This window comes from Amblyomma mixtum, chromosome 2 (assembly GCF_055824585.1).
Source record: "Amblyomma mixtum isolate Tamu chromosome 2, ASM5582458v1, whole genome shotgun sequence".
NCBI lineage: Eukaryota > Metazoa > Arthropoda > Arachnida > Ixodida > Ixodidae > Amblyomma > Amblyomma mixtum.
The window spans coordinates 266,289,220-266,314,163 of NC_143013.1; the positions used below are offsets into that span (position 1 = coordinate 266,289,220).

General features: G+C 45.9%; 2 protein-coding genes across 2 annotated transcripts; one reads left to right on the top strand and one right to left on the bottom strand.

The window, feature by feature from the left end:
- The first annotated feature begins 5,039 nt into the window (after window positions 1-5,039).
- On the top strand, window positions 5,040-11,368 carry slx1 (structure-specific endonuclease subunit SLX1). Its single transcript, XM_089573861.1, has 4 exons — window positions 5,040-5,383; window positions 5,905-5,956; window positions 8,859-9,044; window positions 10,022-11,368. The coding sequence occupies exons 1-4, from the start codon at window positions 5,217-5,219 to the stop codon at window positions 10,367-10,369; spliced, it is 753 nt and encodes a 250-aa protein (XP_089429987.1). The 5' UTR covers window positions 5,040-5,216; the 3' UTR covers window positions 10,370-11,368.
- Window positions 11,369-14,478: 3,110 nt separating this feature from the next.
- On the bottom strand, window positions 14,479-18,808 carry LOC149363883 (BLOC-2 complex member HPS3-like). The gene has a single exon (XM_089573860.1). It carries the CDS (start codon window positions 18,077-18,079, stop codon window positions 14,837-14,839), a length of 3,243 nt encoding a protein of 1,080 aa, XP_089429986.1. The 5' UTR covers window positions 18,080-18,808; the 3' UTR covers window positions 14,479-14,836.
- Window positions 18,809-24,944: the final 6,136 nt, after the last annotated feature.

Consider the following 24,944-nt stretch of genomic DNA (forward strand, 5'->3'; position numbering starts at 1 on the left):
CACGGTTTGGTTGCTGGTAGGTGCTATTTATAGGTTGGGAAGGCTGGCGGATGTCTGCAGTGCTCTCGGTCGTGGCTGTAGCACTGGAGGTGACAGGACGCGGCTGTCGACTTGAAATTGGCGCGGATGGCTTTGTCAGTCTAGTCATGCGAGAGTGGTCCATGGCACGATCAACTTCTGAAGCGATGCTGACGAAATCCTGGACAGTCTTCGGGCGTTGAACGACGATCGCTGTAGCCACTTGCTCATCACGGATGCCCTGAATTAAATATTCGATGCGCTCTTTGTCAGTCAATGAAAGTGGGCACCTTCCAATTATCTTGAGCTTGGCGAAAGTATAGGTAACCAGGCTCTCACCGGGGCTTTGCTCACGCGCACCGACAAGTTCCTGCCACTGTATAAGCGACAGTCGCTCGCCGAACTGCGCTATAAGCGCTTCCTTCCACTCTGACCAAGTTTTTAGCTGGTGGCCAGTGATTTCCTTCCAGTCAGCGGCTGGGCCACGAAGTTTTGAGAGGGCGATGGCTAGCAGGGTAGCGGGTTCCCAAGAGGCAAGCTGTTGGGTGCGCTCGAGATCTTCTATCCATCGGGTTACGGATAACCCTCCGTCGCCACTGAACGTCGGAAGCGTTGATGACAAGTCCGGCAAAGTTGTTACGTGCACTGCTCTCGTAGAGGCTTGTGACAGTGACAAAGCTAGTTGATTTTGAAGGTAGGCGGTCAAAATCTGCATATTCTGTACGGGGTCGGCGCTGAACACTGGCATAGGCTGGAAAAACTGGTCACCTTGAGTTGGAGCGGGCTGCGTCTCGGTGACTGATCCAGTTGTTTCCGGTAGCAGGACTCGTTTTGCGGCAGTGTCAGCAAGGATGCGAGAAATAAGTTCGTCCTTGGAACCAGTATTGTCCAAATTGCGTTGCGATAGTTCATCTCGCAAGAAGTCCATTCTAAAACCAGCGAGGTCCGAGGCGGTGGCTTCCTCCCAGTTTATGAGCGGCATGGCGGCGGCGGTGAGACGGGCGTTGGGCTTCGGCTGCTGGTGCTCGACACACGTTGACTCTGGCTTTCGGTGAAGTGGCTTGCGGCTTCGAATGGGCGGGCTACACCGAGGTTCGGGACGTCGACTGCGCCATATGTGAGCACGGATGCATTTATTCTACGTCGAACAGTTACAAACAAAAGGCTTCAAATACAGACGGCAGCGTCTCCGCTCGCGGCTGAAGGCTCTCTCCCCGACTCGGCACTTCGAGAGGGAACGCGCGGAGACAGTCAGGGTTGCCAGGCCACTTATGAGTTTGGCTGTTCTAGGCGGTGAGTGGCTTGCACCTCACACCTGATACGAATGCAGCACTAAAGAGGAAACCAATACCTTTAATAGCATCACAGACAATCAGAAAAAGAACAAAAGGATCTATCCTCCCCCGGATAGATTGCTTAGCTCGGCTGAGGCCTATGACTGGAGAAGACTCCAAGCTAGAAACTTCGCATCCCCGCTCTGGAGGAGCTGGACAGGAGGTGACACGAGGGAGGATGCGGAGGTGTGCGAGTTCTGCGGGCATACCGCTACACTCGAACACATATTATGGAGATGCCCCAGTGCCCCAGGATATGGCAGAATTAATAATGCAGAGGAATGGGAGACCATATTCAGAAGTGCCGACCTTAGCATACAACGATACGCTACCCGCCTGGCAGCAGAAGCTGCGCGACTATATCGTTGCTAGTCTTCCAGCTGCGACGCTGCTCCTCCCCGGACGCCTGCGTGCGGACCCGGAGGGGCACAGGTATTCTTCTGGCGGAAATAAAGTTTCTTCACCATCACCATGTCATTCGTTCCTCCATTATAATTAGAAAGTTTATTATTAGTAGAAAGTCGCATTTTGATGGAGGCGAAATGCAAAAGGCGCCCGTCTGCTGTGCCATGTCAGAGCACGTTAAAGATCCCCAGGTGGTCGAAATTATTCCGAAAACTTCTACTACGGCACCTCTTCCTCTCTTCCTTCTTTCACTCCCTCCTTTATCACTTTCTTTACGGCGCGGTTGGGGTGTCCACCGAGGTATGTGAGACAGTTACGGCTTTATTTCCTTTCCTCAAAACCAATTTTTTTCACCATAGCGAAGATAGTTTGATAGCAGTGTACTTGCCACGAAGCTTGAGCCGCAGTTACACACGGGAATGAAATCAGCCTTCCTGCTTCACGCGTTGCAGAACCTAGCTTCCACGTGGAAACAGTTAGGCCAGCTTCCTCAAACCAAATGGACAGAAAAAAATTGGCAGTGGCTTAGCTCAACTATGCCAGGATATACGTAGCGAAAGCTAAGACACAGCTTGGTTAGCCGTGATTAATCTCCGACATGTAATCAAGCATGCGACACAGCTGGCGAAGCGAGCGGAGGCGAGCGCAACGACGAGGCAAGAGGTGTGACGTCATACCAAGCAGCGGCGGCAGGTCCGCAGCGAGGCGCGCGGTGTGACGTCATGCCAGATGGCGCGGCGAGCGCGCGGCGTCCGCCAGCTGCGGCGGTTGCTAGGTAACGGCTCAAAGTCGGTCTCTGTGCCTCCTCGGAGCACTGGCACAGCGAAATCGCATTCGTGGCCAATGTAGCTTTCTCTACAATAAAAGTAAATCGAGCGCGTGCTCACCTATAATAGGCCTTCGCGAACTGCGTGTTTGGCTCGCGAACACTTGCGCACAGCAGAGTATTGGAAGATGCCGCCTCGTGCTTTTCGCTTCAATCGCGCTGCAAAATGTGAGGTAGGTAGCTGCTTGTTGGCGATACCAATGAGCGTGACCACGCCAACGAGACGCAGCCTGGTTCTCAAGTGCTCAGAGCATAGTGAATTCAAAGCACGTTTCAAAATTTTTGCTTTGACCCGAAACAGTACCCGCCGCGGTGGGTACTGTTTACCGAGCCGGAGCACCCGGATTCGAACCCGACCGCGACGGCCGCGTTTCGATGGAGGCGGAACGCAAAAGGCACCCGTGTGCTGTGCGATCTGAGTGCACGTTAAAGATCCCCAGGTAGTCGAAATTATTCCGGAGCCTTCCACTACCTCGTCCTTCCTTTCTTCCCTCGGTCCCTCCTTTGTCCCTTCCCTTACGCGGATCAGGTGTCCAGTGAGCTATGTGAGACATACTGCGCTATTTCCTTTCCTCAAAAACCAATTTTTTTTCCTCCGAGATTAAATGGCTGCATGCCGCATTCCCGCATTCCGAGGTGCAGTACTCTCTATCCGAGGCGAGTGAGAGTGAAGCCACCGGAAGTTGGATGGCTTGTCCCGGGAGTCGAGTGTCTATTGTGTATATCAATGCAAAAAGTCGCGTATTTCGTCCTTTAATTTGTAGTTTTTTCCATTGTTCTCGCGTGATATGGGCTCTTATATCAAAGGAAGAAGCAAGCTGAACGCGAGAAATGTGAGTATCGTTTGGAGAACCCTGTCATTTCAGAGTAACCGAAGAAAACAGGCATGCATGCAAGTTTCGCCCTGCCGCGGTGAAAGCGTGCGTACATCTGGTTCTTGTCTTCCGAGCGTAAAAGGGCACAAGGGGAAACAAGATGTCGTATATAAACCGAGCTTTCGCGTAGCAGAGAAAAGACGAACGACTACGGAAATCCTGACACTCGTCCCTCGAAAAGCCATTTCAGTTTCGAGTTGCAGGCAGCCGATGTTTCGTCTCATAGGTCGCGGGTGATGTTTATCGCTTTAAGGCGTCTATCACCCACCAGGAGTGCTTTTAAGCTAACTCCATTGCACAGCCACGTTTGCACAGCTGGGCTGCCGCGGTGGTGGTGGTGTAAAAGCAGTGGCTCGGTGGTTATGGCGTTCGGCTGCTGACCCGAAAGACGCGAGTTCTATCCCGGCCACGGCGGCCGAATTTTGATGGAGGCGAAATTCTAGACGCCCTTGTACTGTGCGATGTCAGTGCACGGTAAAGAACCCCAGGTGGTCAAAATTTCCGGAGCCCTTCACTACGGCGTTCCTCATAGCCTGAGTCGCTTTGGGACGTTAAACTACCATAAACCATAAACGTTTGTACAGCTGCAACCACAAGAAGCACGTAAAACAATTTTCGGGCTAGTTGTTGGCATATATATTTAAAGATGTCTTTTCCGATGTTCACAGCGCGAGGGAAATTGTGGGTGAGAAAGAATAACGAATGGCAAGCGCTATTAGAAGTCAACAGCACCAAGCATCACGAATAAAAGCCCATTCAGGCGTAATTTAGTACAATACGAGACAGTACTTGATACAATCTGTTGAAAAAGCAGTACCATGCCTTTGGGAAGCACAGATGTGAACCAGGCTACCGTCGGAACCTCAACAGATAGTAGCCGCACCTCACTCCGGTCTGATAGAGAGATAATTTGGTAAACTGGTCACTGCTAAGTCAGCTGCCTGGTGTAAGTTTCCACCTACTCTTTCTTTAACCCCCCCCCCCTCATTGATGGTATAGCTTGGGCTTAGAGCGCGGGAACGTGCATCACAATAAAGTGCAGCGTTGGGGCCTCTAGCGAAACGGGACGACACAGAGCTGAGCAGACGGAGATCCGTGTGTGCGTGTTGCGTGTAGCGACGTCCTGTCGTCTGCTAGTATCGTCCCATTGCAATCCATGCCTTCTCTTTGAAACGCCTATCCCGAAAACTTTGCTGGTCTTCTCATGTAGGTGACGGCGCAGCAGGTGGGCACTATCGTGGAAAAGGACGAGAACGAAGAAATGACGAGATACAAATTGAAAAAAAGAAACTGAAAGTAAAGGTTGTCTTCCAAGACAAGGTTGCTTACTTTCAACTCCATAGTCGAGGTCAGTGTTGTTTTTAATAAATTTGTAAATTATTTTCAAAAGTCTTGAAAACCAAATATACACAAATTAATACAGTTCGCAATTATAAAAAAAATGAAAAGATGCTTGATCTTGTTGCTTTTTTTCCCCTGATATTGCCCTCGATAGAGGCGCCCGCCACTGTCTCAATTCAAAGCACACCCGCCTAACTGCTCCTAACATCTATCCACCTTTTAATCCATTCATGGCGGCAAGATCGATTTTAAATACAGGCGTACTCGTAGAGCGCTAATCGGACGTTGAGGTCGAAATGGGCCTGTAACGATAGTTCACTCGTACGGTTAGCTATTATGAAACATCAGGCAGGACTGCCGATCACTTGAAGCACCCCTTATGTCGTGTTCAGGGAAACTTGCAAATGTCTGCCGGTCATGGAAGTCGAGCAGTTCTACGGCTGCTACCTGCTCTACTGCACGAATCCCAAGTACAAGGGGCACACTTACATTGGATTCACTGTGGACCCTAACAGAAGAATCAAGCAGCACAATAAGGGATTAAAAGCTGGCGGAGCATGGCGAACGAGTCGAAAAGGACCATGGTGGGGCCAGTTCAAATTTTTGTTTTTAGAATGTGAAGTTGCTCGTGAATTGCTGTTTTCCGTTGCCGCTAGTAACATTTGATAACAAGGTACGGCTTCCTCGCCGTGCTCTTTGTCGCATTTTGGCAGCTACTCTGAACTGGTAATAATACATGAATGGCCACTTAGTATTCGGATCTTGTGAATGTGCATGACACACTCCGCCGAAGTAGACCGGGTTGTTCAGTAGACCCTTTGCTTTCAAGAAGAAAAAAAAATAGTACGGAGCCTGTATGTTAGCGTACGTCTCTGCCACGAGTTAACACGATTTCACCTATATACACGCGATAAATGTCTGTCGATTGCACTCAAACCCCGTTAAATGTTTTGCAAGTACGGTACTCGATATTGTTACGACTGCCTGCCGCGAAAATATCTTTATACTCTTCTTGTGTAATCACACACAAAAAAAATCAGAGTTCAAATTTTTCTTAGGTTACATCTTCCTGAAATCGAAAATGTGATCTTAATTCTTATTTCAGGGACATGGCACTGATTGTACACGGCTTCCCGAACGAGATATCTGCCTTACGGGTATGTTGTTGCGCCTTGGCACCTACCCACGAGGGGGGCCACGCAAGGAAGTATTCAAAGCCTGATGTTACTAGGGCCAATTCTGGGACAAAAAAAAATGCAAAAGGAGCAATATGCTTACTACGACCTTTTTGCTATGTTTCTGTCTTTTTCTCCAGTTTCCAGAAAGACAGCATGTTGGAGCGAAAGAAAAAAGTATGTGCCCTTGTATGGCAGCTGTGTTATGTCACACACACTACTGCTCCTAATTGCAAAATATTTTTTCTTCTTTGAAGGCCACTCCTTATAGCTCGAAGATTTCTGACTCCTTAATTCCTATCTCTTTCAGAGGAGCAATGAGGAAGGGGAAAAAAAATCAGTCATAAATAGCCGCAATCTACACTAAGCTCTAGTACAGCAGAGTGCCTTCAAAATCAGCATGATTTGACCTTGCAATGTGCCCGCTTTATTAGGTATTAGTTTAAAGTCACCAAAATATGTGCTACTAACAAATCAGGAATAAGGCAAGCACAAATGGAATGAAGTTTATATATTTATTAAGCACACTTGAAACAAAATATTTTGAGAAGTGCCAAAATGACACCTCCAGCCAACCAATCAGCTGTTGTGGGTCTGAGTTTTTTTCTCTCACAGTTGCTTTTTTTGTCACACACAAGAACATCTGGCCAGTGTTCACTAAAGAATACTGATAACTGTAAGGCTGCTGAAAAGCTGTGGCTGTGTTGCAGCAGGTACTTGTTTACACATACAAGGTCAACCATAATTTATCGTTGTTTTGCAAGGTGTAAGAGTGTCCGCAGGAACAAACTGTCCTTGTTAAGCTCATGGTTTTTTTATGTTACTGCCTTCTCCATTGCATTGTCTTTCAATGCTCAGTGCAACGTACTTACATAAACCAATCAGCCACTTGGTGGTGGAATGCAAGAGCTTATGCTAATCAATGACAGCGATTTGAAAGGTCAGTGTCAGCTAGACTTCCTTTTGTGTTTTGTGTCCATGAGAACCTGAACTAAGGTTCATAAACTGTTCAGCATATCGCAGACAGAGGAGGTCAGCCGATCAGCCACTAGGTTCTGTGAAATGCTTGAGTCCATGTTAACCAAGGACAGTGAGCTAGATGGTTTGGGTTACCCAGACTGCCTTTTATGCTCATGATGAAAAGTAACAAATAGGGAAGACGATGGATGGACAGGACACCAACATGCCCATCTTTCCATATTCCTTTTATGCATAGTGCACTAAGGCTTATAAACTATCCGGCTTATCACAGACAGAATTTGTCCTACAGGAAGTCCACTGTATCTGTTCGAAGTCACGACATATTGTATATCATGTACAGCTGTATTCACAGACAGAATTTGTCCTACAGGAAGTCCACTGTATCTGTTTGAAGTCACAACCTATTGTATATCATGTATAGCTGTATTCACAGACAGAATTTGTCCTACAGGAAGTCCACTGTATCTGCTCGAAGTCACAACATGTATAGCTGTACTCACATACAATCATTCTCAGAAGTTCTCAGAAGTTCCCAGGACACCTGGTTTGTGGAATGGAACCACAATGGAATCCTTGTAAATCAAAGTTTTGAAGTGCATTTCTCCTCACCCTCTAGATGTTAGCACTGAGGATAAAACGCAAGTCACACTACACTACAGGGCCTCAGAGCAAACCTGTTGCACTCTCTTGAAAAGATTACTTCCTGTGGCTTGCACAGCTTACATTAGAACACCCTGCTTCTTACTTAGTGCAGATATCAAACAGCCTCATCTTGACCTTCACAACAAAAGTTTAATTGTAGGTATATGTCAGAACAAGCTGAACACCAATGTAATGTAGAAAACCCTTTTCCTTGTTTCAAGCTGTTTTATGTTTGATTTTTTTTTAAACATTAAAAGTGGAGCTGCCTGACCTTATGGCTTTATTGCCACTACACCCTCCATGCCTACTTTCTAATTTGTTTCGTTAGTGGGAAATACTTCTTGTGTCAGCATAGGTGTGCTCCGCTGCACCCAAGGGGGCATTGCACTCTCCTGACTTCTTTAGGAGGCTGGTGCAAAGGGGAAAAAACGGGCATAGGATACCATCAAAACATGTTTGGCCCTCCCTCCTTCTCATATACTGAAGAACTCATCACATCATCATCATCATCATCAGCCTGACTACACCCACTGCAGGGCAAAGGCCTCTCCCATGTCTCTCCAATTAACCCTGTCCTTTGCTAGTTGCCGCCACTGTATCCCTGCAAACTTCTTAATCTCATCCGCCCAGCTAACTTTCTGCCGTCCCCTGCTACGTTTGCTTTCTCTTGAAATCCACTCCGTTACCCTTATGGACCAGCAGTTATCTTGCCTTCGCATTACATGCCCTGCCGAAGCCCACTTCTTCCTCTTGATTTCAACTAGGATGTCATTAACCCGCGTTTGTTCCCTCACCCACTCCGCCCTCTTCCGATCTCTTAACGTTACACCTATCATTTTCCTTTCCATAGCTCGCTGCGTTGTTCTTAACTTAAGCTGAACCCTCTTTGTTAGCCTCCACGTTTCTGCCCCATAGGTGAGTACCGGTAGGATACAGCTGTTATATGCTTTTCTCTTCATGGATATTGGTAAGCTACCATTCATGACCTGAGAGAACCTGCCATACGCGCTCCACCCCATTTCTAATCTGTGTTTTCCCGTTGTATATTTGTTACCTTTTGTGAATTATTTTTGAATACTCTCTTGTTCATTGGCACAGGCATCTCTCTCTCTCTCTGAAGGTGTTGAAATGAGTAATAGGTCGTGTGTTACTATAGAGAATCAGTACACTGCAACTACTAGGCACCTAACTTTGTGCCCTCATGGTGTTGAACTTGCTTACCCGCGCAATACATGCCGCGTTTCTTTTTCTGCAAGTGCAGTTTGAATGGGCTTGGCAACATCCTGAGCGGTCTCGTCGACTCAACCATGTCGGTGCAAAGCTTCGCAAAGAGAGCCGGTTTGCATACGCCTTCCGAGTTGTCTCTCACATGCTAAGGGCTGTCCCATGGGTCAGGCTGCCACTTACTGTTCAGTGGCTCATTGAGGACTATCAAATTGACTTTCAGGTGAGCACAAAATTATGTGTCACCTCAATAACTGGTGCAGTTTTGGGTGAGAAGGACAGCGGACTGGTTAAGGACACAAAGTGTATTGGTTCTTGCACAGATTTGTGTGCCAGTGCATTTTCATGAATTTGCATTGCCCTGACCCCTTAAATTTGCCCATGAGTGTTTTTCTTGTCCTTGCTCCTTCTCTTGTCATTATTTTGCTTTTTAATACTGCTTCTCATATTTACGCTGAGCGCACTAAATGAGCAGAATATTATCTGAAAAATATTGAAGCTAAAAAGATGTACGAGCGCTTGAGACAGTGTAATGAAGTTTAGTCTCCAGTGCATGTTCCAGTCTTTACCTGAAACACTAAACTAGAAACACAAGCTTTTATGTGAGTCATTCCACATTTGTTTTGTTTGCCAGAAGTTCGTTGTACTGAAAATCATGCGCGCATCAACACTGAGGCTGTTTTTGCGCACCATTTCCTCAAATGCTTGGCGGGATTACTGGATTAGTAGCAGTTCCATCTAAAGGGAAAAACAAGGATATTCAAGGCAAAAGACAAGCACTGCACTGAAAACACAATGTCACGCTTATCTTGTTAAGCTTGTTTTCAGCCCATTTTTGCCTTTTAACCCAAGACACTGACCAGTCTAACAGTTTTGCATCTACGATTGTTTTTTCCAAAAGTATGCATGCTGTTATGCTTGCAACAAGAGTAATCATCAGGGACTTTGAAAAAGCACCCACAATACCTGCACTCAGAAGTTCCTGGGAGCAAGAACAGTTCCCTTTCTCTTCAAGCCTTCAATGTGCTAGCAGCCAATCTCAAGTGCTCTCGAGAGCTTGGCAATGGCTAAAGCCACACACATCATAGTCGGCATAGTTTTAGCAAACACTTTTTGACAAAGTCAAACATCACAAACTTGAGTCGCACTGCATACGGTAGTCCATCAGTCCATCAGCAAAACGCACTGGTGCCTTTGCAGCCCGACCTGAGACCACCGCTCCACATGGCCATTGCATACGGACCAGTCAAAGCTGTCCGTGCCCCAAGAGTTCGTGAGCCGCTTTGCTGTCCCACCATTACACCATGTTCCATCTGTGGCAAGCCCGTGGAACGTGCTAGAAGTATGGCCGAATGCCCGTACCCGGAATGCCGCACCGTTTCACACCTTTGCTGCCTCGCCAAACTTTTTCTTAAGAACGAGCGCAGTCAGACCATACCGGTTAGTGGCAGCTGCCCCAAATGCCACAACTGGCTGTTGTGGGGAGAAGTGGTACGACACAACAGGTGCAATCGTGCACTTTTAAAAGCCGCCACTAGTTCAAAGTGATGGACACGACGTGAAACTATTAGCTCTGGAAACATTTTAGAACATTCATACTTTTACCTAGAACTATGTTAAAAAGCCAGCTTGAGGAAAAAAAAATTTAGGGAACATGTTTCCATACATCATTTTATGCTGCGCCCTATTATGGAATTGTGCCCTGTTTGTAGCAAGAAGAATGCAGGCATGAAAGTAGAATATGGTCAAGCAAATTTTTTATGCATATTTTTATTTTACTTGCGTGTGCCTCTACAGTGCCACATGTGGAGTGTGACGTTGCTTCAGACACCTCAGAGGGAAAAGTGGGATGAAAAGAAATGCATTAGGGGGCCAGCGTTACGTCAAGCATGAAGTAAACTCGTCTGCTGTCAACACTCAGATCTAGAGCTCATATTTGTTGAGGAACTAGTACTATACATATGTGCAACTTAACTGCTCTTTGACCAGCCATGTGGCTGAAAACAAATAATTTATCTAAGCATTAGAGACAAAGTTGCAATAAAGCTTCATTTTAAAGGATAATTATTTTTCGCGGGGACCATAATATAACAAAATGACTTTGCAATGCTTTGACAGTGCACCACTGTAGAGTCTTGCTGCTAATTTTATTCAACTCAGAGCCACTGTCCATTGTGCATCTCGACTATACCTGTGAGAACAAAAGGAAAATTTATTTTGTTTGTATTAATGGACATGGGTTCGATGATGCAAAATTGGACTGTACAGTTATAGTGTACATAAACAAACTAGTGTCTTTGTTCGGCCTGTTTTGACGTGTCTGATTTGCGCTCATGTGATACATAAGCTAACCGTGCCTGTACATAATACACTTTGTCATTCTTGCATGTGTATTTTATCTTTACTTTAATTTGTCATGCACTTTTAAACTACGGCAATGCTGCGCAAACAAGCACTGGTACAGTGTTCTAATAGAATGTCAAAAGAATTTTATGCTGACAAGCTCAATGCTGGATACAAATCTTTATTCAATAAATGCACTACTGAAAGAAATGTTTTTCTGAATTGACTATGCATTTGTTTCAAACCTTTATTTAGCACATACATACTATCTCGAGGGCTTCAACCATCAGACATGCGATGTCTATGCGTGATCCAAAAGAAAGCAGCAGAAGTCAACAATAAATGAACACAATGCTCCCTTTGTCTTTCCTTCCTCCATGGTTTGTATCCTTCGCAGTATCCTCTTGTTACATTTTTTGGAGCTTCGTGCTATGCTACAACACAGGGCAGGTAAAGAACAACATGCAGAAAATGCAAATTAACTTGTGGAATGTATCGTTGCGCCTTAACATGGATTTTTTTTTTTTTTGCACTTGGCATAGCAGACACCACCTAGCACAATAGCCTTTGAGAATGCTGCAAGATAGCATGTCTAGAGTGTGCATGCACTCAAGGCTATAGGGAATGCTGCAGCTTACATATGCGCAATATTTTTTACAATTTTCTTGAGATATTGAGACATGGCGGCACCCCACTATGCTGATTCATACAAATGACACCACAGCTTTAGTACTGTCTAGCCTGGATTGCTACATATAAAGGGCTCTCTATTCTTTAACAAAAATGAGTTTTTCCCAATTTCCACACCCTGAAAAGTTTAATAAAAAAATTGGGACGAACCCAGTTTCTATGCAGGAATTGCCTTCCAAGATGTATGCACTGCAGATGTATACTTTCATTACACAAAGAGACTAGCTGAATTAACTTGTGAAAACCAGAAGCTACTGAACTCCACAAGAGGATGGCCTTAACCATCAACACTCCCTTTCTAACCTGCTTCAGCCTTTGCTACTTAAAGCAAGGTGCCACTTTAGGATAGTGCCTCACGGTGCCCATTAGAGAGCCTCATGTACACTGGTTGGCATCAGCGATTAAATGCTATCTGCAATGCATTCCAAGCAGCAGTTTTGACAGTGGATGCCTTAGTAGTACATACATGTCCTGGCAGGCACAGAATGTACAGTCTTTGTCAAAAGTAACCAGGCTGCATGGTTTGCTTCTAGCTCACACAGTGGAGCCCTTGCCGCATCCCTGAAGCTGAAATGGTCGTTAAAGGTAAGGACTGGGGGTCTTCTTACTTTCCAACAACTTTTGATCTTTAGGAAAGCCACAGGGGCTCCACTACACAAGCTAGAAGCAAACCATGCAGCCTGGTTACTTTTGACAAAGACTGTACATGAAAACACTGTTGAATGCAAATCATGAGAGCAGAATTACATTAGCAGAAAAGGCAACCATGAAGTAAATAATTCATTGGTGCTACCTAGCTTTTATATCATGTTCCCGTAATTATATTCTATGCCCTGGAACAAATTGACACTTCACAGTTAAATTCTTGTCACTATAATAATCCCCTGAAAATTCTAAGTAGCGCAACATTTTCAACAAAAGCCCAATTTCTACCTAATGTCAGGAAATGGTGCCCGGTTCGCCCCCAACTCCAAGAATTTCAAAAACCGACAATTGAAGGGCATGTCACCTCAAATTAATGTTAAGGCAAGTAATAATTGTTGCTTTCACTTTTGAAGCACATATATACTGACGTTTTTCTGTCAGTGTTGCTGCTTTGAAAGATGCCATAAGCACAGTAATCATTAAAAGAAAAAGCCAGAGTGCAGCATGGCTGATTAATTACAAGCCACATTTTTACCATCAGTTTTAGTTTTGGTGGGTCCCATCACGCGACTCCTGTGACATCACATTCACACTTCTGCAGCACTGGTGATGACATGGGCACGGAAATCTCTCACACGAGAAGTTCGCTTGCATCTGCTAGGTTCTGTGTCATAATTTTTGTCCTGCCTGGGTTGCACGGCACTGTATGTCAATTTCTGTATGGATGGAGCTGACAAAGATGCCTGCCGGCCAATACTGAAAGCCATGTTAAATTGCATTTCACCTGGTGCCACTAAAACTTCCTGGGTGCAATCCCTATGCACTGAGCAAACAAATGGCATCCTTTGCTGGCCTCAGAAGTTTCACGTCGCTATCCTTGACATTTTTTTTTTTCTCAGTAAAAATCCATTCTATGGCTATTTCTAGGTATGTTGATGCTTGTACAGCAGCAAAAGATGCATTTGTTGCCGAAAAAATTTCATGTAACAATTTATCTGCCACACAATTCAAACCTATGAGAGACCGGAAGAGGGCAGAGTGGGTCAGGGATCAAGCACGGGTAAATGACATCTTTGTCAAAATCAAGAGGAAGAAATGGACTCGGCAGAGCATGTAATGTGAAGACAAGACAACCGATGGTCCTTAACGATAACAGACTCAATTCCAATCGAAGGCAAGCGTAGCAGGAGGCGGCAGAAAGTTAGGTGGGCGAATGAGATCAGGAAGTTTGCGGGGATAGGGTGGCCACAGCTGGCACAAGAGAAGGTTAATTGGAGAGATGTGGGAGAGGCCTTTGTCCTGCAGTGGTTGTAGTCAGGCTGCTGACGAATTCAAACCTGTGACACCTACACCAAAAATTACTCGGTGAGGTGATCATCATTTTGAAACTAATAGTGGTGCAGCCTATCCTCCAAGATTTGCGCCAAAAGCTGCGCCAAAGCACTACATTTTACTTGCAAAATTAGCCAGTGGTGAGGCCTACACTTTATTTTCTTGCCTTTTCTAGCTCATAAAAACTCTGCTTTCAGTGAATGTAGAGTCTCGTGTCATTGGAATGCGGCAGTCTATAGATACAAGCCAGCTGCAATTTGCCCTCACTTTCACTTTAATCTTATAGTCTTAACAATAGATGTCGTCACCATGACCATAAAGGCAACTTTGGGAAACTGGAATTTTAGTCCTTTTCATTGCGCCGCCTCAGAGGATCAGTGGTTATGGTGCTCAGCCGTTGACCCAAAGATGAGAGTTCAATCCCACTCATAGCGGTCGCATTTCGGTGGAGGCAAAATACCAAAGGCTTGTGTACTGTGCAATGTCGATGCACGTTAAAGAACCTCACATGCTCAAAATTATCCAGAGCCCTCCATTACAATGTCCCTCACAGCCTGAGTCGCTCTAGGATGTTACACCCCATAAAACCAAACCAGTTATTTTCTCTGTTGCAGTGTGGTTCCCAATAAACTCAGCACTGCCATCAATAACAGCAGCAAAAGTTTCTTTATGCAAAAACTTCAAATGCTCTGAATCTCTTCACTGGATGGTGCCAAAGCATTTTGAATTTTTAACATGAAATGTCTGCAGCATTGTACTAAATCTTTCGAGACGTTAGTAGCCAGCTGCGACAAATGTACATGCGGCAAAAATACAGCTGATATATCACACTAAATCTGTATTTTTTCACCAATAACCGGACATAACAAAAAGTTAAAGCCAAATGACTGCCGGAGCATACAAGTGTCACAGATGAAGGGGCTCCGGCAGTGACATATCCAACAAAGTTTGAGGAAAAAATAAATATACATGAGAGCTAACACTGTTTTTTTTGTTTTACACTAACTACATCATATCCTTCAGCTCTGTCCCCAGGGCAATGATTTTCTCCCTCAGGAGTTTAGCTTGGTATCGCTCCATGCACTGTCTGACGTAATCTGTGTACTCTTGTTTGCCTGGCGGCAGCAGATCGACTAGTTGCTCCGGTGTCAGTGCATCACTCAGGTAAGACAGTACACCTTCCATGATGCTCTTGTACACAGCTGCCTTCTTTTTCTTGCTGGCCGCTTGAAGCTTGGTGCTCACAGCTGTGTACAATGACACCCACTCACTGCTGTCTTCCGGAAACTTGGTCTCCATGAAGCCCAACACAGCACTTGGGTAAGACTTGAGGAGGATTGGCAGTGCCTTGGTAGGAGGCAGGCAGAGAACCTTCAGAGAGATGTAGTTCTCGGACTCTGAGAGCGAGAACTTTTCCAGAAGCTCGAGGACCTGTGACCGCAAGGAGGCCGACGGCAAGTCAGAGCAGAGCAGTGACTGCATTCGCAGCAGCTCATCCCAGCAGCTGGAGCAGATGCAGCACTCTGCGAGGTTCATCGTCGTTGAGTACTGGTTACAGGTCTTCGTTATGGCCCGTCCAAGGAAAGGGGGCAGTTCCAGAAGCCACGGGGGACGGTTCCCAAACAGAGTCGATGACTTGGTATGTACCAGATGCAGAGGTGTCTGCTGGGGACTTCCGGAGCCACTGTACGGCGCCATTTTGCCCAAATAAGTTTTGACGAGTGTGACTAGAAGGTGGGGATAGGCCTGGGCGTTGGTCCGCTTGCTGGACAGGGTGGCCTCGAGGAACTCTCTCAACAACGGCACACAGTGAGGCTCAGCCTGAGGATTGGCATGCTGAAGGATAAGAACAATCTGCTCTGGTGACATCACTCCATTGTTCTTCAGGTGTACAAGCAGAGAAAAGTAAACATCTGGTCTAGTAGCCTTGATCATTTCGCCAAGTTGTGTAATGCTCTGACTCCAGTGAACAAGGTCATGAAGCTCTAGAAGGACAGGCATAAGAAACTCTTTAGAAAGAGTCTTCAGTACACCTTTTGCTGCCTCCACATTTCCATCCCGCAGCAGCAGGTGCACAACCGCCAAGCTGTCTGCGGCATGGCCCTGGCCTTGTCTGTAAGCTATGTTCTTCTTTAGCAGGTTCAGTGCTTTCTCCGAGCAGAAGGCTGCGATTCCAGAACAGAGGACAAGCTTGTGCAAGTATTCTGGGCACTCGTCCCAGACAATTTCGAGTATGCTATTTGCCAGTGTTGGTGATACAGGCTTCAACTTTTTTGCAGACAGAACAGACTGGTCGTAGGTAATCTTAATGAACTGTACCACAGTTCTTGTCAAGGTGTTTTTGTTCACGAGACCTTTGAAAAATAGCACTCTATTGACAATTGTTTCAAGGCATTCTTCTGAGAAGCTGTAATATAATGCTGCCTTGTCTCTCTCAACTGTCAGTTCACTCTTCAGGAAAGCATCCCCAAGAACACAGCATGCATCAGAGTATGCAGAAAGCAACTCAGAACTGCAAGAATATCTGCCCTGCAGCGAGATGCTGAGGTTCAGAAGGCAAAACCCTTGCTTGACAGCATTTATATAGGACAGCTCGTTTTCATTACTATGTAAACTGGCAGCTTCTTTAAGGTCACAAAAAAACTGATTCACAGCAGGCTTCATGAGAGAATACAATGTGCATGATGACTGTTCTACAAGGTCAAAGGTGCTACTTGCAGCAGCCAGGATAAGATGTTGGTCCGACATGAGTAAGGTCTTCATTCCCAGAAAGGGCTGTAAGCCAACCATTAATGCTGGCTTTCCCACTGCGCTCCTATATGCTTCAGAAGAATCTGTAGGCTCGAACGGAACAGGAAGTGTGTATGTCTCCAAGCTTGCACTCGTGAGCGCGTGAAGAAAAAGTGCGTCTACCACCACACTCATTGCTTCTTTTGAGTACTTGTAGATACTCACAAGCCGTGGGGTACTACTCAATCTGTACAGGTAGCCACGTTTCTCAGATGACACAAGGCAGGCCAATGCCTTGAGTTTGGTGAAAACCCTGGAGTGCAAGGCAAATGAAACAGTCTTCGGGACAGCTGACATGGCCTCAGTAAGCGGATGCGACATGCTATCATTGATATAGTACGGCACCCAGTGGAACATTATCAAATTTCCACCATCCTTTGCAGAGAACTTCCTGTACAGCAGAGTAATTGCAGAGACTTCATCTGCTGACGAAATGAGGTCAGTGTCAGGATCAATGATGACACCAACTTTGCAGGCTGCTGGAGGATTGACCCTGGGACCAAGAATAACTATGTCTGAATCTTCATTCTTGTGGGACTTGCTTGCAGACTTTAGGGTTAACTCCACTGGGAAGCATGCAGGATGCAAGACAGCCTTCAGCTCCTGCTCCCCACTGGCATCTGCCCATTCTATATTATCTTCAGGTTCAAACTTCAGGTTTATGTGGCTTTGATCATCTACAAGACTGCTTTCTTTCGTGCTGAATGACACGTGCCTCTTCTTCTGGCTGCCAGTGGCAGCTTCTGTGCTGGACTCCGAGCTTTTCGCTTCGGCTTCCAGCTTGATTTTGAAAACGATAACTTCGCTGTGGGAACAACAAGCCACATGATCCTCACACACATTAACAGAGGTTGGGTGAAAGCCTATCTTAAGCGTCATTAATGGTTCAAAGTCATTGTACAATTGCCTTCTTGTCTTATCATATTGGGTTTTCAAAACAAACACGCTGATGGCATCACCTGCTGCCACCAGTGTGGTTCCCGACTGACGGCAGCAACCGATGCATGACACACCGTGCCTCTTCGTGGGCAGTTCGACAATTTCGAGGCGTCTGTCGGAAGTGCCGTTGCCTTGAGGCTCCGAACCGGCCTCCCTAGTCTTTGGGACCTGGTTGCAAGGCTCCACCCACCAATTGAAGTAAGCGCGCACGTGGAACACGTCGACGGAGCGCGTCATCTTTTTCTCCAGAGCCAGTACAAAGTTTGCGCCTTCACAGAAGTCGATCATCTGCACCTGGTCTGTGGTCGGGAACGCGAACAGCAGGAGTCCCTTGGAGTTGAGGTCCCGGACCTCGACGCTCATCCTGGACGTGGCAATGAGAAGCTTGTCCTTGGCTGCACACATCGCGACGATGTCCTTGTCCTGGGTAACGAAGACATCTTGAGAAACGAAGTTGTGGCAAGCCAGCATGCGCGAATTGGCGCTGTCGGCCGGTGGTTTGTTTGCAGCGCTTTTCATCGCTGCCGACTTGTAATTCGTGCTTTTCGCAGGTCTTCGCACTCAGCGACTCGGACAGCACGGGTCTCAGAGAAAAAGCAATAGTTTAGTTTTCAGAAGTCGGGCGTCCACCGTCGCTAGCAGCTGCGCCTAATTGCGAAGGATGGACGATTCCAGGAGCCATGTCGTAGAAGACCACACTAGTGTCACCGTCCTGCAGAGCGAGTGTCACTTTCGGGGCAGGTGGCAGACACGACAGAAGGTTTTGTATCGCTTCAAAGTTCAGCATGACGTTAACCGAGATGGGCAGCACCACCGTCGACTCCGAATCCTTCGTTCGCTTGCCTCGCAAGTAGTGCGTGTTACAATCTTCGCAAAATTTCGACTCGATTTCCCACCAGTCGCTCGATTCGCTCAAATAATTGAAAACGTTGCTTGCAATACGGGCCTGCGCTTCTGAACTGCACATCTCAAACGCGTCGTCGGTGAATGCAGCTCGTTCGCCTGTTCTGCGGTCAATGCTTCGCAAACTCCCTGATAGCAGCGTTCACCGCAGAACGCTACTGTCGATCGTCAAATTTGAATCGGGCACCAACAGGAAGTTGAGATATTTGTTTGCATTATTTGAAACCTATTTGTTAGTTTATCTGAGAATTACCTAGTCAGTTTCACGCCGGAGAACACGCTGCATGAGCATACGTTACTGCGGTTAAAAAAATTGGTGCAAACCACACAAGCGTTTGCGGGTAGGCAGGCTGAAAACGCTGATTGGTCAAAAAATATGACGTCATACGCATAACGTCATAGGTCACGTGATATTTGATGACGTCATGTTTGGTTGTAGACAGGCATGTTTTCCCTAGATTTTTCCCCGCCACCGCTCGTCAGCGGACGGGGCTGCTCGCGAGGAGCCGAGAGGCGAGGAGGCAGCGTGCACTGCAGCGTTGCCTCCTCGGCGTGTCCCCGTCATGTCTTTCGACCCGCCGCGGTGGCTCAGTGGCTATGGCGCTCGGCCGCTGATCCGAAAGACGCGGGTTCGATCCCGGTCGGGGTGGTCGAATTTCGATGGAGGCTAAATTCTAGAGGCCCGTGTACTGTGCGATGTCAGTGCACGTTAAAGAACCCCAGGTGGTCGAAATTTCCGAACCCCTTTCACTACGGCGTCCCTCATAGCCTGACTCGTTTTGCGACGTTAAAACCCCAATAAACCATAAACCCATGTTCTTCAGTGCGCGCGCGAGATTAAAAAGCGCACCTGTCGCGCTGCGCTGTCACACTGCATGCCTGCTTCCGTGCATTTCTTGCGGACTCCTTTCAGTCATACTTAGCTATACTATTGACCAAAAGGCTTCTTAAACAGTTATTTCAAGTTTTATTGCTATGTATAAAGAATATGTTTGTAGCAGGTGCGTGAGCCCGAACAAAAGAAAACTGTTTTTATTCCCCTTCAGTATTCCTGCTTATCGAGACTTGAGTATTTATATGTTGCAGTACAACTTTTTTTCAGGCATCACAACTGGTGTTTCGATGTGTTTGGTACATATTCATCTTCAGACATTTCATTTATTGTTATTTTTATTTACGAAGTGCGCTGTAACCTGAAATGTAGCACCTTTGATAGCCCTGTAACCCCAATTTTTGGTGTTACCTTTCTACCATTGTGTTCTTGTACGGCGAGCTGACTGGAAGTGTATCCATGAAGAAAATTGTGTATATAGAAAACTGGCGCTGGCTTGAATTGTGCACTTATGTCGTATTTACTGCACTGTGTTTGTGTTGTATATATAAAAAAAAGTCATTGAATTCCCACCCTGTATCGGCCCAAAAAGGGCTAACAGTATCAATAAATAAATGTCTGTTGGGTAAAAAAAAAATATACGAAATAATACTTGACTGCATCAATTGTGACTGAGGCAACTAGCATCACGTATAGCATGCTCTTGAAATTCCTCTAGCTGTTGCACAGAAGTCTGTAATTGACTTCATTGTAGCTTCATACTTGCACCATTTAAACTCTGCACATAGCTCTTTTTTCACAAAACGAAATGTGATTAGGTTTCTGAATAGAGCTGTGCACGGGCCGCAATTTCGAACCCGCGCCCGGCCCGGGACTTAACCTACCGACAGGAAGCCCGGCCCGACACTGAAGGACCCTGAGCACGCTCGTGCTCGGCCCGACCTGCAAAGCGGCGACGACACAAAGAGAATTTCAGGAAAATGAGTTTATTTCAATGACATTCAAATTTTGACCTCGCATTCCAGATCACAGTTTGGGATTATACACAAGACACAACGCATAAAGGTATAGATTTATCACTCTAAATATGCAAGTTGTTCATTGATGATGGCTTGATCGAAACAAGAGCGGCGCTCTTTCATTACGAATCCTGCGGCGCTGAAATTTTTCTCGCTGCTTGAATTGGTGGCCGCAACGGCTAATACTTTCATAGCAAGAAGAGAAACGCTTGAAGTACGAAGGGGAATGACAGACGTGGTGTCGTAAGCCATGGATGGCGTGCCACGACAGGAAGACTTTTTGACTTGTCAGAGGATAAGCGAGCAAATAAGCGACAGGGCGGCGCTATCCTGCGAATGCCGATGTGGCCGCGACATCCCTGCTTCTACTATTCACGGGAAGGCACGGTGCTGTGTTCACTTCGCTGACAAGCGATTACGGCGAAACGCAGCACTGCGCCAGAATAGTACGAGCTGAGCCGTAGTGGAGGCGCCAGTGACATTCTTCTAATGCCATTCATGTGGGCCCCCCCCCCCCCCCCCCCCCCTTCGCTCTCGCCCGCGACTATTGTCCGTCTCCCCGGCCGGAACCGGAAAAAGTAGCTCCTGCCGGGTAGGCGGACAAGAGAGAAGGCTGCCGGCTCTGCGGTGCGCTGCGAGTGGAAGAATTTCACCTTTTCCCGATGTGCTGCTGCAGCGCGACTCCGTGACCCCGCGACCTCGCGTGCGCCGTACGCAGCCCTGCCTCCGCTTCCCAGAACCATCCTTTCTTCTTACAAGGCGCCCAAAACTGGTTGCTTTGCCCCAACGTTGGTACTTGCTAGAACGAAAAATGCGTTTCCAGCCCCAGCTAGCCTTCTTTTTAGCGTTTGTACTAACCTCCCGTCCTTGTACATTCCCTCCTGGATGGTCTAGACACAAATCACTTCCTGCTGTGCATGCAAGACGCCCAGCGCACCACAGCCATTTGCCCAACTTAGAGCCCCGGGCGTTTGGTTGTGAGTAACACCGTATGGCGCGTAATGCATTCCCATCAGGCAGAATTAAAATATCAGAAAATTCATCGCAAGATATATTTCCTTGTATTCTCCAAGTAAATAATTTCTATACTAACTCCTCCCTTCTGAAGTGACCAAAAGATAAAACAACTCAGCGTGTAAAAAAGGTGAATGCAAAAATACACTACTTTTGTGCAAAATTCACAGGAAGTGCACTTAAATTACCACAAGTGCATGGCCAATTAAGGAAAAAAAAAACAAGGGCAAAGGACGGAGACGCACAAGAGGAACACAGGACGACGCTGTGTTCTGTGTTCCCAGTTCTGTGTCCCCGTCTTTTGCGCTGATTTCTACAATCGTGAACCAATTAACTCGCCCAGCACTCCACTCTACTGGACCAATAAGGCATCAAGCTTCACAATGCATTAGTGTTATATCTTACGCTACATATTTTCGAATTGCTTTTGCTCGGCATACACGTCTTTCTTCTGAAGTGACCAAAAGATAAAACAACTCAGCGTGTAAAAAAGGTGAATGCAAAAATACACTACTTTTGTGCAAAATTCACAAGAAGTGCACTTAAATTACCACAAGTGCATGGCCAATTAAGGAAAAAAAAAAAACAAGGGCAAAGGACGGAGACGCACAAGAGGAACACAGGACGACGCTGTGTTCTGTGTTCCCAGTTCTGTGTCCCCGTCTTTTGCGCTGATTTCTACAATCGTGAACCAATTAACTCGCCCAGCTCTCCACTCTACTGGACCAATAAGGCATCAAGCTTCACAATGCATTAGTGTTATATCTTACGCTACATATTTTCGAATTGCTTTTGCTCGGCATACACGTCTTTCATTTGAAGAAAGCAGCGCAGTCAAGAAAGTTACTCCCTCCTGCCAGCGAAAATTTAAAAAATGCGGTTTTTTCAGCGTCAGTATAAAATCTTTGCATGCTGACGGCATGTTGAAATTTTCGTTGATGCACCGTAATAATTATCTCATGAAGCCCCAGCTCTTGTGGCCCAGGACGAAGAGTACGATGATTTATGGCAATATTTGAAGTGCATTTATGAACCAAGTTCTTATTGCTCTAACGTTCTCCTAAGCAAATAAAACTTAAAATTGTGATAATTTTGATAATGCTTTATGGAGCTAACACTACCAGGATGTGGTAAATAAACAAAAAATAAATTCTTTGATAAAGGCCTGTACGCTGCACTTGTGCTGCTCATTTATTTCATGCTGTCCATTTTCTCAGTGCAGTGTCTTCTTTGATATGCATATTTCTGGCTCATTACATACTTTGCTTCGGTTCACAATTCTTCTTTTAGCTATATTTCATCCACTTTCCTGCCATGATCTCTATTCAAACGTAATTTGTGTAATTTTGCTTTGTCCGGGCTCCTGCAATGTTCTAGTATATATGAATGATGTGAAGACCTGTTTCAAGCTGTTGCACTATAATTCAGTCTAACCTCCTCGATCACGATCACCTAAGCCTTTCCTTATCTGTTGACATACTTTTTTATGGAAACACTTAAAAACAAAGCACCATGATCTATTTCAGTATTGTTTTATTTGCCGATCTAATTTTTTCGAAGATAACATGGAATACCAACTCCCCTTTAATGTCCCCGTTCTCGTCTCGAAGTCGCGAATTTTTAGATGTGCGCTCAGTATTCTCGTTAGTGCATTTGTGCTCACAAGGGACTATAACAGCCAACGCGGCTAATACGCTAGATTTAATCCTGACAAATCGATCTGACATAGTCTCACCTATTACATACCTGCCAGGCATCAGCGACCACTTGCTAATGCACTCTGACATTTATCTAGCCACTCCGAACACTAACAAAAAGAAAAAAAATAATAATACGAGACTACAACGGTGCAAATTTTCAGGCGATAAATAATGAAATATTTTTTTTATCGATGCTTTCCCATAGCTTTGGTGTCCGCAGCATTCAAACCAACTGAAGCATGTTCACAGCTATAGTCACCAAACTCACAGAACAATACACTCCTGAACGCACTGCCACCACCCACTCAATAGCTCCCTGGTGTAATAATCACATTAAACGTTTATCTAACAAAAAGAAAGCCTCTACCGCATCGTAAAGTTCTCGCCAACTAGTGTGTGATCGGACTTCGTATTCAGCGACTTCCAACATGTATGTTCAGGCGCTCAAAAGGGATAAAAGCACTTCCACTCACATGTAACCACCAATGTCAAAAATTCTGGCGGGTCATTAATCCTTCCACCGACGATAGTTTTGCGTTATCTGACCCGTTAGGCGACCCCATCCCTTCCGACGTTTGCGTCACGATTCTTAACCGCGCAATCACTGACAACTTTACACCCATATCTGATGTATACATATGCCTACAACTCACCACTTCAACTATGTTTTCATGCCACCTATAACTGTTGCTCCTACTGGTGTGAATAAGCTTATTGATGGACTCAGTGTTCATTCCGCTCCGGGTTATGACTGCGTTACTTAAAAAGCACTGCAGCTTATTCGCCCATTATACTAACCAAACTTTTCCAGCATTGACCAGTCAACGCTGCTACTGAGTGGAAGATCAGAAAGGTGGTTACAGTCTACAAATCCGGCAGCAAAGCATCCCCTATTAATTATCGTCCCATATCCAAAATGTTCAAAAATATAATATTCACCAACCTTGTTAACTTCCTTTCATTGAACAACTTTTTTATGTCAGCGCAACATGGTTTTCGAAAACCTTACTCTTGCGAAACACAGTTAATAAGTTTACACATGCATTGCACTGTATTCTAGACCTACCATCACTAACTGACTGTATATTTCTGGATTTTTCGAAGGCTTTCGACGATGTATGTCACAACCTTTTGGCTCACAAACTAAAACATCTGAATATTGACGAACTTATTGAAATGGATTGAAGGTCTATTTAATCGCTCACAATTACTTTTTGCTAACGGTTATAACACCTGTTTTACAGAGGTGTCTTCCGGAGTTCCACAAGGTTCAGTTCTTGGACCCTAGCTACTGTTCCTGATTTAACATTAATGATCCCCGCTCTCTTATGGATTCTCATATTCACCTATTCGCTGATGTTTGCGTCATTTTTAGAGAAGTAACCAACACTAACAACCTTACATTACTTCAGTCAGTGGCGGTCACAGAGAGTGGTTTTAGAGGGAGCGGACAGACTGCTGTATATAAAAAAAGAAAAAATGGAAACAACGATTTTTTTATTTTATTTGCACAAAAATGTTTTTGAGCTTTGTTATTGAAAAATAAATGGCGAAAGGTATAGACATTATACCATTACTCAATCTTTGAATGTTAACGTTTACGCGAACAATATTCATTTCGATACCAGGGGAAACGAGTCGACGTCTGAGATATCCCGCCACGACATGTCCACTAAGGTCAAAGCACCTGCCCGGACATTTCACCAGTGGGGTTAGCGGCCTTCAGTTCTCAGTTCTGGGAAGTGGTTTTGTTCCGCCCTCAGACCCCTCCTTCAAGGCGGCTGGTCGGCGCTCCTTGTCAAGCCAGAAAGGGATGGTCCCCTCGCTGGCGTCGCTGTGTCCCATGGTGGGATAAAGACATGAATGGGTGGCTCCCTTCCCCCCCTCCCCCGCCGACGAGGTTGCTGGCCACAGCA

Bases quoted from the DNA above. Each gene is read 5' to 3' on its own strand.
- slx1 (XM_089573861.1), top strand. From the start codon at position 5,217: ATGGAAGTCGAGCAGTTCTACGGCTGCTACCTGCTCTACTGCACGAAT. The intron at 5,384-5,904 runs GTGGGGCCAGTT...TTCTTATTTCAG, and splicing joins ACGAGTCGAAAAGGACCATG to GGACATGGCACTGATTGTAC. The intron at 9,045-10,021 runs GTGAGCACAAAA...GTGCCTTTGCAG, and splicing joins ACTATCAAATTGACTTTCAG to CCCGACCTGAGACCACCGCT.
- LOC149363883 (XM_089573860.1), bottom strand. From the start codon at position 18,079: ATGAAAAGCGCTGCAAACAAACCACCGGCCGACAGCGCCAATTCGCGC.